This window comes from Mesoplodon bidens (genome assembly GCF_964165515.1).
Source record: "Mesoplodon bidens genome assembly, chromosome: 13".
In the NCBI taxonomy this organism is placed as follows: domain Eukaryota; kingdom Metazoa; phylum Chordata; class Mammalia; order Artiodactyla; family Ziphiidae; genus Mesoplodon; species Mesoplodon bidens.
Window position 1 is genome coordinate 74,081,380 of NC_138169.1, and position 12,555 is coordinate 74,093,934.

At 42.1% G+C, this 12,555-nt stretch overlaps 1 protein-coding gene across 2 annotated transcripts in view; it reads left to right on the top strand.

Annotated features, from left to right (window-relative positions):
* MALT1 (MALT1 paracaspase) overlaps positions 1-12,555 on the top strand; it is a 61,543-nt gene that overhangs the window by 14,360 nt on the left and 34,628 nt on the right. For both annotated transcript variants that reach the window (XM_081253140.1, XM_081253139.1), the window contains exons 3-4: positions 7,267-7,388; positions 11,406-11,565. In XM_081253140.1, the coding sequence (XP_081109266.1) occupies positions 7,267-7,388; positions 11,406-11,565 (282 nt within the window). The remainder of the gene's footprint in view (positions 1-7,266; positions 7,389-11,405; positions 11,566-12,555) is intronic.

The window sequence follows — 12,555 nt, forward strand, 5'->3', positions numbered from 1 at the left end:
TTTGGTCATTTCAGTGGGAACTGAAGAGGGGCGGGGTGTTAAATGAATTTGCTGAAATTGTTTTGAACCAGAGGTCTGTAATGATTTTTTTAGACCTTTATTTATTTTTTTATTTAAGGGTCAAAGACTCTGATCTCAAAGCAACCAAAATTGGCATCTGTAACCTTGGCAAATACAGATAAACTTAGATGTGCCATTTGAGATGTTTTTGTTTTGAGTGAAACCATTTGAGTGCAGATGTATAAGCGCCATCAATTAGAGTTTTGTTCAAGAGAAACCATTTGAGTGCTGACTAGTAGGCTCTATCAGCTAGAGTCCTGCACATCACGAGATTGGTTGCCAAGGAAGCCGTGCTCTGACCTGGAATTGGCTAAGCAGAGCTAGACAGTGGGGGATGTTTAGAGGGAATTAACACGTTACACGTGGGTTTCGTTCGATGGATCCCACGGTTCTTTCTGCTCCAGTTTTGTGGTGCTGCCGTTTTATTTCATCCTTGTGTGAAAGGAACTTTCCTGCACATACATTTCAGAAGTGCTGGCAGAGTCGTGTGATTTCACTGACATATTTTCCATTTTTCCCCACCCCTTTTTCATATCAATTCATTTTTCTTCTTTAATTCCTTGTACAATACTCATTGTTACGTTTCTGGTACCAATTTTTTATTACTTTTATTGTCTCTAAGACAAGAGCAAAGATAGTTGAATATTATTCTTTCGTTTCCAGGATACCTTTACTTCACATTTTGTCTTCGCAATTCTGTGAAAGCCCAGAACAGTACTATTAGGAACATTTAAATTTTATTTTATTTTTTATTTTATTTTTATTTTTTTTAACCTCTTTATTGGAATATAATTGCTTTACAATGGTGTGTTAGTTTCTGCTGTATAACAAAGTGAATCAGTTATACATATACATATATCCCCATATCTCCTCCCTCTTGCGTCTCCCTCCCACCCTCCCTATCCCACCCCTCTAGGTGGTCACAAAGCACCGAGCCGATCTCCCTGTGCTATGCAGCTGCTTCCCACTAGCTATCTGTTTTACATTCGGTAGTGTATATATGTCCATGCCACTCTCTCACTTTGTCACAGCTTACCCTTCCCCCTCCCTGTGTCCTCAAGTTCATTCTCTACGTCTGAGTCTTTATTCCTGTCCTGCCCCTAGGTTTTTTGGGTTTTTTTTTTTTTTAGCTTCCATATATATGTGTTAACATACGGTGTTTGTTTTTCTCTTTCTGACTTACTTCACTCTGTATGACAGTCTCTAGGTCCATCCACCTCACTACAAATAACTCAATTTCGTTTCTTTTTATGGTTGAGTAATATTCCATTATATATATATGTGCCACATCTTCTTTATCCATTCATCTGTCGATGGACACTTAGGTTGCTTCCATGTTCTGTACATTTAAATTTTAAATGTGAGCACACATTTATGTGGAAAAAGAGATTACCAGAAGTTATCATTTGGCCAAAATCACAGTTGGTTATTGACAAAAGTAGTATTAGAACCCGGGTCTCCTGACCCTGACCTGAACTCAATGTCATTTCCATAATACTAGGAAGTTTCTGGATTGTTTGGGAGACTTGGCTATGGATTATTACCTCAATTCTCTCTTTGACCCACAGACTTCAATTTTTTTCTTCTTGCCAAATTAAAAAGTACTCAACTACTAGATCTTACTTATAAGGGACTCATCTTGTTCCATGAACAACAGAAATTCCTGAAAGCAAAGTATTAAGAAGTGAAAAGAGGCAAAGATCGTATAAATGGGAATAAGATTAAAGAAGAAGAAGAGAGCTAGAAAGGGAGTGGTGGTGAGGGCTGGAAGGATGGGTTTCCACGCCAAAGTGTTAAAGGGAGTTGTCGATGATGTAGAAGGGTGAGAGGTGTGATGTAGGAGACCAGGTTTAGCCACAGTAGATGCAAATGTAAATTGACCTGTAAGAGGAAAGTACACAACCAGTATACTGGTTGTGTAATGGGGGGAAGTTGTTAGAGGAAGAGGAATGGTATTTATTCTGGGACTCTCTGGGGTGCTCTTCAGTAATAGTTTTGAAATATTCAAAATAACGAACGTTGAGGCAGAGTTTTAGATGGAAGATGATAGAAAAAGTTTTTTGGTTCATGGCCTCTGAAAATAGACGCGCTGTAACATCCACAATAGATCTGTTCCTGGAAAAGCTGTGAATTACTTCGATAGTAACTGCATTGTAAGAGAGAACAACTCAAAGGGAACCTATGATGAATCCTTTTGTCAGGTCAAGAATCACCCTAATTTATCTGTTTAGTGAGTCCAGCAGGGGTTTTAGTTTTATTGTGTAATATCTTGAGCCGGTTGCTCTACACAGGTGTACACGTGTTGAAAGCACAATCCCCATGTTCCATCAGACCCAGTCAGATTCTCTCCGGCTTACAGGAAATCAAGTAACCTCTTTGACTTCTTTGCAGATGTTATCTGAAAATAGGCTTGTTTGCCAGGAAGCTGTACATTCACCCTTTAAAATAGAACTTTCGTCTGCCTTGGTACACCGTCCAGAGCTCTGTGTCATCTTCCCTCCTTACTTTGTTCAGCACGTTCTGACTAGTGGGCGCTGCGCGAGGGTGGTTAGAGGTGACCGTGGTTCCCTGTCGCACACGAGACAGGGTGGAAAGAAATATGTGTGGTTAAAACATGGGAGGTGTTGTGACTTTCCTCTGTGCTACTCACCAGGGCGGGTTCCAAATCACACTGTGCCTTTCAATTCTCCGTCTCTGAAGCAGTAAATAATAAAGACGTGTGTTTGCTTGCTTCTTGAAGACTTAGACTACTAAAATTGTTGGTACAGGACAGATGTATCTACTGTGAGTTTGAATGGCTGTTATAAATCATTTAGTCCAGGGCTTCCCTGGTGGCGCAGTGGCTGAGAGTCCGCCTGCCGATGCAGGGGACGCGGGTTCGTGCCCCGGTCCGGGAGGATCCCACATGCCGCGGAGCGGCTGGGCCCGTGAGCCATGGCCGCTGAGCCTGCGCGTCCGGAGCCTGTGCTCCTCAACGGGAGAGGCCACAACAGTGAGAGGCCCACGTACCGCAAAAAAAAAAAAAAATCATTTAGTCTTGGGCTTCCCTGGTGGCGCAGTGGTGGAGAGTCTGCCTGCCGATGCAGGGGACGCGGGTTCGTGCCCCGGTCCGGGAAGATCCCACGTGCCGCGGAGCGGCTGGGCCCGTGAGCCATGGCCGCTGAGCCTGGGCGTCCGGAGCCTGTGCTCCGCAATGGGAGAGGCCACAGCAGTGAGAGGCCCGTGTACCGCAAAAAAAAAAAAAAAAAATCATTTAGTCTTGTCTCCCACAAAGGAAGCTTTTAGAACATCCTGGTCACATGGGCGCCTTCCTCTGAAGTCATTCATTTCTTTGTAAGACCCTCTAGAGAGAAAGCCTTTCCGTTTCCTTCATTCTCATCTCTTGTCTCTTTGTGTAATAGCAGAGAATCTTTGCCACAGTAAATTTTTAAGCACTGCCATGGCACAAGACACTGCACTGTGCCTGTCACCCTCCTTCCAGTAAGAGAGGCTGCCTGTGGCAGAAGATGGGATTAGCATGGGAGATGCATTAAGAACCATCAGAAAATGATAACTGTGTGAGGTGATGGATGTGTTAATTAACTTGATTGTGAGAACCATTTCACAAACGTATACCTATACTGAATCATCATGTTGTGCACCCTTAAATGTATGCAGTTTTTATTTGTCACTTATACCTCAGTAAAGGTGGGAGGAAAAAAAAAAATCACTGGGATAACCCAAGGCTTAAAAGGGTTTTAAAGCCCAAGCAAACTTAGCTTTGCATCCTGGTTCTGCTATTTTACAATGAGAAAAAAAAGGGATCTCAGAGAAGTTAATAATTTACACAGGGTAATTTGGATGACTTTCTGCAAATGATGTAAGTTCATTTTCCTCATTGTAACATAGATCTAGTTAATATCTAACTCACATGATTATTTTGAAAGTTAGAGATCAAAGTGCTGGGCATATGTAAAGCAGCCAGTAAATTGCCATTATAGTCATTTTTGTTATTATTATACACATTCGTTCAACAAATATGTGTGGAACACCCACCGTTTCACATATGCCAGGCACTATTCTGGCGTCTGGTAAACTGGTGGCTAAGACAAGAGCTTCTGTTTTAGTAGGTGAGACAGATAATAAGAAACGGGACTTCGGGTGATGAGTGCAGTGAAGCCCACAAAGTGGGACGAGTATAATGCTGGGTGGGAGCGGGGAGGTAGCTCATGTTTCCTGGACCAGCTGGAGACCTGGATGATGAGAGAGTCTGTCATGAAACAGTGGGGGTTAGGGGGGAATCCAGCAGAGGACCAGCAGGTGGTGGAAAGGCAGGAAAGAGCTCGTCTTCCGGAGGAAAGAGGCCCTCGGCGGCTGGAGCCTGGTGGGCACGAGGGCCTCGTGGGCCGTGTAAGGAGCTTGGGTTTTATTCTAAATCCAGTGGGAGGTCAGTAAAGGGTTTTGTCAGAGGAGTGATATGGATTAATTATGTTTTAAAAAGACATTGGGCTGCTGGTTGGAAGTAAGGAAAGAAAGTTCGCAGGCTGTGACAATAGGTCAGTTCAGGAGGGGATGGCGGCTTGGATTCAGCTCATGGCGTTGAAGATGGTGAGACGTGGAAAAGCTTAAGCGACAGGCCTTGCAGCTGAATTACACGTGGGGAAGGAGGATGTGGGCAGGAGGGGTTTGGGGGGGCTGCTAAGTTTCCGTCCTGAGTAACTGGATGCTTGGGGCGAGGCCGGAGCCTGGTTTATCGTCCCTGAGATGGACGAGACTGGGGGATCTCGCGGAGGAGAGGAGGGATTGGGGACGTTACATTTCAGATGGCTTTAAGACGTCCAATTTTAAAGCCAATATACCACAGCGCCTGTATTTTTCAGATTTATACTTGTTCCCTTCTGTTGTTGTTGCAGCTTTTTTTCCTCTCTTATCACAACTAAACTTTGAAAATCAGAATCTTTGTACCTTAAAGTTGTGATGTACGTCTCTCCTGGCAGATGAATGGTATATGAGGGCATTAAAATACAGTGCTGTGAATTTTCTGGCTTAAGTAAGAGTGTCACCCCATTTTCTGACTTCAACATGTACTTTCTGACCAACATGGATTACAGAATTCAGAAAAACTGTTACTTCAGCCATCCTTTGCTCACTTGGCATCCACATAAAGGATGAATGGATATGAAAGCTTTTCCTTGGCAAGATTTTTAAATTCTTTTTTGAGAGGCTCTACTATATTTACTAAAGATTTTCCAGGGTTTCTCCAGACCTTCAAATGTAATAAGTATGCAATGAATATTTACTCATTTTGGATTTGGGTTTTATTTGGTATCTTTCCTGCATGGATTTCACATGCCTATTTTACCTTACGTACTATTTTGTCCCTAGAAAGTTTAGTACCTTTCAGGTATTAAGGTTGTTGTTATTTAGACTGTCTCCTCTTCAGTGGTAATCTTGTGTTCCTTTGGATTGATGGGTTGTAGAAGAAAAAGATACGAGGTCGTGTTCAGGATACATGAGGAACAAAATAAAAATAGGCAGGGGAAATTAAGTTTTATAAGTGTTAATGATGCTTTCTCCTTTCTGAAAGCCAACTAACCCAGGTTTATGTATTAAAACCTTGGCAAATGTAAAATTTCCTAGCTTTGTTTCCTTTTGTGTCAGTTATCTATTGCTGCATAACAGATTATCCCAAAACCAAAAATTTAAAACACAGCATCTGTTTATTAGCTCAGAGTTTCCGAGGCTAGGCATCCAGGAGGGGTGGAGCTGCGTGGTTTGGGCTCAGGGTCCCTCACGAGGTGGCAGCCCAGCTGCCGGCCAGGGCTGCGGCCATCTGAAGGTCTGAGTGGGGCTGGGAAATCCTCTTCTCAGATGGTTCATGCACACGGCTGTTGGCAGGAGGCCCAAGTTGCTTTCCTTACTGCTTGGGCCTCTCTGCAGAGCTGCCCAAGCGTCCCCATGACAGAGGGAGTGATTGAGAGAGAGGGAGGAGGGAGGGGGCAGGGATTCCATTATTGACTCCAGGATCTTTGACAGGAAGCTCCTGTCAAAAGTTTTCCAAGTTCTGATGCTGGTAGTCATTTCTCAGATGAGAACTGTTTGCATCCCATGTATCAAATTTACATCCTGCTCTTCTGTTTCTGTACCTTTCTGCTTACAGAACAGTTTTATTTTAATGCCAAATCACAGCATTGACATTCATATGCCCTTTCTTTTTTAATATTTATTTATTTAGGCTGTGCCAGGTCTTGTTTATTTCTTTTGTTTTTATTTTTGGCTGTGTTGGGTCTTCACTGCTGCGCACGGGCTTTCTCTACTTGCGGCGAGCAGGGGCTACTCTTTGTTGCGGTGCGCAGGCTTCTCATTGTCGTGCCTTTTCTTGTTGTGGAGCACGGGCTCTGGGCGCACAGGCTTCAGTAGTTGTGGCACGTGGGCTCAGTAGTTGTGGCTCGCGGGCTCTAGAGCGCAGGCTCAGCAGTTGTGGCACACAGGCTTAGTTGCTCTGCGGCATGTGGGATCTTCCCTGACCAGGACTCGAACCCGTGTCCCCTGCATTGGCAGGCGGATTCTTAACCACTGCGCCACCAGGGAAGCCCCATGCACCAGGTCTTAATTACCACACGCAGGCTCTTAGTTGTGGCAGGCAGGATCTAGTTCCCTGACCAGGGATCGAACCCAGGCCCCCTGCATTGGGAGCACAGAGTCTCACCCACTGGGCCACCAGGGAAGTCCCTCATATGTCTTTTGAAGACATTTAAGTGGTATTTAAACTCACACTTGTCTTACTAACGGCGCACCTAACTCAGTTGAAGTGCTGACCAGATAAGCCTTTATGACTAAGTATTCCTAGAGCTGGCACAGAGAAAGCATCGTGACTGCTGTATGCAGACAGCTATGATAAGGCTCATCCTGATTTCAGAGGTGTTAGAATGTGGAAAAAATGTTTCTCAGAATTGAAGAAATATGGCAAACAATTTTTTCCCCCAGTCGTGGGGAAGTACAGTAGATCAAAGTCTTCTGCAGGTGAGTTCCTTTCCTCCAGGTTTTACAGAGCCTGGAACTCACAAACTCATCATCTGATGGAGAAGATGTGAATGTGTGATTTATAACCAGGATGAATATGCAGGTTATTTCCAAAATATTTCTTCTTTTGGTTTCAGAAACATAAACAAGGAAAACCCCTCTTCTCTGACTTTATATAACTTTTTTTTTTTTTTTTTTTTTAAGGAATAAAGATCACTGTAAACCCAGAATCCAAGGCAGTCTTAGCTGGACAGTTTGTGAAGCTGTGTTGCCGGGCAACTGGGCATCCTTTTGTACAATATCAATGGTTCAAAATGAATAAAGAGGTAATTTTTTAATGTCTTTTAAATGTCTTTTAATTCCTCTGTCATGAGAAGAGAGAAAGATAGAAAATTAATTAGCCTGCTTTCTTCAGTGTGTTTTTAGGAATTTTGTTAGAGGGATATGATAGGTCCTTGTTAAAGAATCTGTGTTATTACTGAAGTGTTTATTCAGTAATCATTACTTTGGTAAGCAGTAATAAAATCAGTTCTCTATTCTGAAACTTGTGGAAAATCAGGAGTACTTGGGGCAACAATGTTAACAAACATGAAACATCACCAGTACATTCTAAAATATCTATACAAAATTCTTTACAACAGATTATGTTCCAGTCTTAATCTTTAGAAGATTTTCAAAGCAACATGGAAGGCAATATTATTTTAAGCATTCACCATAACTGTATTATATCAAAAGATTTAGGCTCTTGTGGTAGATTCTGAAGTAAAATTCAGGTCGGTAGAAAGGGGCATTTATTCCTTTTGTGGAAGGATTGTATCCCCGTGCCACCCAACACATAATTTAAAATTGCATATTGGAATCCTCTTGTCTTAAACATTCTTTGAGCACTCTGCTGCTGGGGATTTCTCAGTGGTCTGGCCACGTTGTGTCCCACTCCGGTGGGCTTCTCTCTTCTCCCTCATTCATCTCCCCTCGCTCACTTCCCTCCTAGATGGTACCTTGAAACTCCATTATTCTTTTCAGCTTGTTAGTCACATAACTAAACTTTCTTTCCAACTCAACATTAAGACTCCATTTGCAAATCTGAAACTAAGTTCAAGAGCTGTTCCAAGATGACCATCTTTCCTTTGATGGGATCACCCTGTGCCTTAGAAGAAACGTGTGGATTTGTACAATTTTTCATTTCCGTCCCTCACACACAGGTGAGGTAAGGCAGACGTGAACTGCAGTAACAGGACTGCACTGGCACTGTCTAGGCCTGTGTTGGATCCTTGACTGTTAGTAGCGACTCGAATTCCTATCGTCAGGGGTTGAGAGAACTTAATTGATGGGATAGTTTATGTGCCAAGGCTCCCGAGAGATGGTCACTAAAGTTACTTTTACCGTATTTTCTCAATTGCAAAGTGGCTTTCATTTTAATAAACGCCTTTTGAGGAAGAAATCATGGACAAAACTTACTCTATTAAGTATATCATTTCTGAACTATGTCCTGACTTGAGAAGGGAAGGAATGTAGAGGGTGAGCAGTGCATCGTAGATGTGAAGAGTTGCAATGGATTTTAAAGCCCTTATCAGTCGAGTTTTGTCAAACCACACTTAGGTTCATAGTCTATTTCAGGAGATATTCGTTTAACGACTACTTGTTGGACACCTGTTTTGTGCCAGGCCGGGTTCTAAGGCCAGGATGGTGAAGCACCGACACACAGGGGCCCTGCTAGCTCCACTGGGGAAAGACAGTGAGCAAATAAGATAACTCTGTGAGTTAAGAGCTCTGAGAAAATAAACAGGGTGATACAAAGGGAGAAGCCACTAAAGGTCTTAAGTAGGAGAAGTAACATGTTAGAATTTTTGTTTTTAAAACACCAACTTGCTGCTTGAAGGGAAGCAAGAGCAAAGCAAGAAGCCCAGTTATCTAATGCCTACACTGGACTAGAAATAATGGTACTGTGGATTAGGACATGGCAGTGGAGATGGATCAAAGTGGGTAAGTCACTTTATTTTAGAGGTAGAGTTCATCAAACCCGACAGATTAAATGTGGAGCCTGAGGGAAAAGGAAGAGAGCTCAAGGATAACCCTAGATTTTCTACTTAAGCATCTGGGGACCTGTTATTTACTGAGGTATTAAGAGACTGGGAGAGGAAGAGATTAAGGGCAAAAACTCAAGAGTTTGGTTTTAGACATGTTAAGTTTGAAGTGCCTATTGGATGTCTAAATGCATCTAAGTCAGCTTGGATACCTCGGGAGACAACATTGAAAGTTTGTTGGGACTTCCCTGGCAGTCTAGTGGTTAGGACTCCACGCTTCCGCTGCAGGGGGCACAGGTTTGATCCCTGGTCAGGGAACTAAGATCCCACATGCTGTGCAGCACAGCCAAAATAAATAAATACATAGATAAATGTGTTTAAAAAAAAAAAAGAAAAAGAAGAAAGTTTGTGTAGTGGAGGAGGAACCAGTAGAGAGGCTAAGAAGAATTTGCAAGATAAGATGAAAACCAGGAGAGAATGGTATGAAGCCCTTGGGAAAGTATTTCAAGAAGAAAGGGGTGGTCAGCATTTTCAGTGCTGCTGAGAGGTATGTGGGTCAAGCGGGGGGTATACTTGGGATTGTTTTGTTTAAGATATAAAGGTACTAGAGTATGTTTTGGGAAGTGATACAATAAAAGAGAGAAATAGATGCTAAAGCAGAGAGAAAATTGCAGGAGCAAAGTCAGAGAGGATGACGGGATTGTTGGAGAGGAAAAAACCTTTCTCCCACCCTCTCATGCTCAGTCCCTGGGGGCCTGTGAATTAACTGGAAAAATACAGATTAACAAGAGAAGTTTATTCATATGGGAAATTACGAAAGAAGTAGTCCTGTGATTGGTTACGGTTAGAGGAAAAAGGGAGGAAGGAGAAAAAGCCTCTCTGGGAAGAACAAATGTGTTTCTTTAGGAAATATATACAAAGGGGTTTCTAGGAGAATAAACAGGAGATGCGAAAGTTTGTGGCACTATTTATGCACGCAAGTACAAGCGGTCTTTCCGTCTTCTTCATGGCTCTTAAAACTTCCCTGGAGAGGGGACTTTGGTAGGTTTCCTCTGGGTCTCCTTCCTAGGAATAAAAGCCACCCTGAAGAGGGAATTTATGGCAGCCTCGTTTCCCAGAAGTTTCTGCTTTTAGTCAGATAAGGAAAGCTCTGATAAGGCTTCTTTCTGCATCTGCTGAATCCTAAACATCTTCAGCTTGAACTAATTTGCATACCAGCTTTGGGGTTCTGAGTGGTTAGGATCCCCATGCAACCCAAGCCCAAGTAACCTTTGTTAGGAAGACACGCTTTCCATTTTAACAGGAGGGAAGAGAGTTACAAATAAGCACAGACTAAAGTCAATGGCTGAGAGAAGTGGGAATGCAGGAGGTTAGAGGAGAGAGAAAGTACACAGGAATAGCCTAGTAGGAAAGCAAACTTAGTAGGTTCACGTGGTAGGATGGTCCGGCAGTGCTAAGGCAGCCTCCATCCCAGTTGTCAGATCTTCAGCAAAATGCTCTCTCTCTGGTGCAGGTTCTGAGAGGAGAGAGAGCTGAATTCAATTGGCTGGAGTTTGGAGAGGGAGAGCTTGTTAAAGTACTTTGCAAGGGAGCCAATATATAACGAGGCAGTTGACAAAGCCCTTTGACAATATGCCAGAGTTGGGTGGTGCTGATAAATTGATGGGAGCGGCTAAGGTGAAAGAAAACTTAACGTGGTGACCAGAGCCCAGGAGTAAAAGCTTGGGAAACCCTGGCATGGACCTTCCTTCCCATCACTGATAGGCTTCCCATAGCCCTTCTCCACCCAGACCTTGAAAGAAGCATATTGGTCACGGCATCTATCCTCTGATAGAATTTTTCAGATGAGAAAACGGGGTCTTGGGGTAAAATAACTTGCTCATATACTGACAGCTAATTTAATCAGAACAGAAATAAACAGCCAGGCCTAACTTTCTGTGATCCCTTCACTCCATCACGGGTTGGTCATGTTGTATGACTACTTAGCTCATAAATGTTACAATTCTAGATCCTTTAGATACTAATGATCAAACAATTTTAAATGACAGATACTTTTCTGTTAGTGAGTTTTGGGAAGATACAAGGGAGAGAGCTTAACTCTCTTGTTAACAGATTTGTAGAAGACTGATTTTCTAAGACTTCAGTCCCAAGTTACTCAAAATGTTGTTGTTTTTTAAGTAACAGATATTTTAGAACTTGGGGGAGAAAAAGATATACTTTTCAAAGTTCCAAGAGCATCATACATTTTGCACAGCACATTTTTATAAGGTATGTTTTGATGAGTTATTCATTTTTATCCTCTCATTGACTCTTTCACAGATTCCGAACGGAAATGCATCAGAACTTATTTTTAACACAGTGCATATAAAAGATGCAGGCTTTTATGTCTGTCGAGTTAATAATAATTTCACCTTCGAATTTAGCCAGTGGTCACAGCTGGATGTTTGTGATGTCACAGAAGTAACAGAAAGCTTCCAGAGTAAGTGATAAAGTAACTTGAATGCTGGGATGGGAATTTCCTTTTTTAAATTTTATTTTAAATGTTTACTTTTAAATAAATAATTTCAAAGTATCAAAGATAGTACTCACATATGTACTTCACCCAATATAATGTCACCAGTCGATAGTATTTTATCCCATACCCCATGTGATGTATAGATAGACAGACAAGACGGACATGCAGATGTCTTGGGCTGACATGACCTTTCTCAGTCTGGCCCTGCTGCTGACCTATTCAAACTTGCCACCTTTCATGGGTCTAAATGTTGTGGTCTCTGGTTGTGGAGGAGAAGAGAAATCTAATGCCGTCTTGCTCACTTTTCAGTTCCTTTCTATACTTTTTCTCCCAAACTATTGTATTACTTCTAAAAAATTGTGTTGTGGAATAAAGACTATCTATAGAGTTGATGTAGGCATGACAGGGCATATAGTACATCATTTGCTGCAGTGAATCATTTCATCCAACTGGTTTTCTACTTTTGCCATCCATCTTTTTAGTCCAATAACTAGTATTGATCAAGGAAAAAACCCAGGGTACTCTAAAGAGTAGCCATCAGGTATTATTTTTTCACACAAACAGTCAAGAACCATATCTTTCATTTTTGCTAGACAAAAGGAATGAGGGAAACAGACTTTTTGTTGCCAATTTGTCTGTCTTCCATTCTTCTCTCAATTTAGCTTTTCCTATACCTGAATAACGTCTCTAGAAATAGTCATGATTAATTGAGTGATTTATGTTTTCCTAGAATATTTCTGTGCATGTAATTAACTTTAATATGTTTATAAATGGTATCTTATTCATTCAACAAATATTATTGATCACCTGCAATGTGCTAGACACTGAGTTTCATTGTTACTGGATCACATTGACAAGCCTTCTGTCCTCACGGCCCTTAGAGAGTAACAGATGAGCGTTCAATAGATAACGCTTAACCCATCCATATTTATTCAGTGCTGATAACAAAACTCC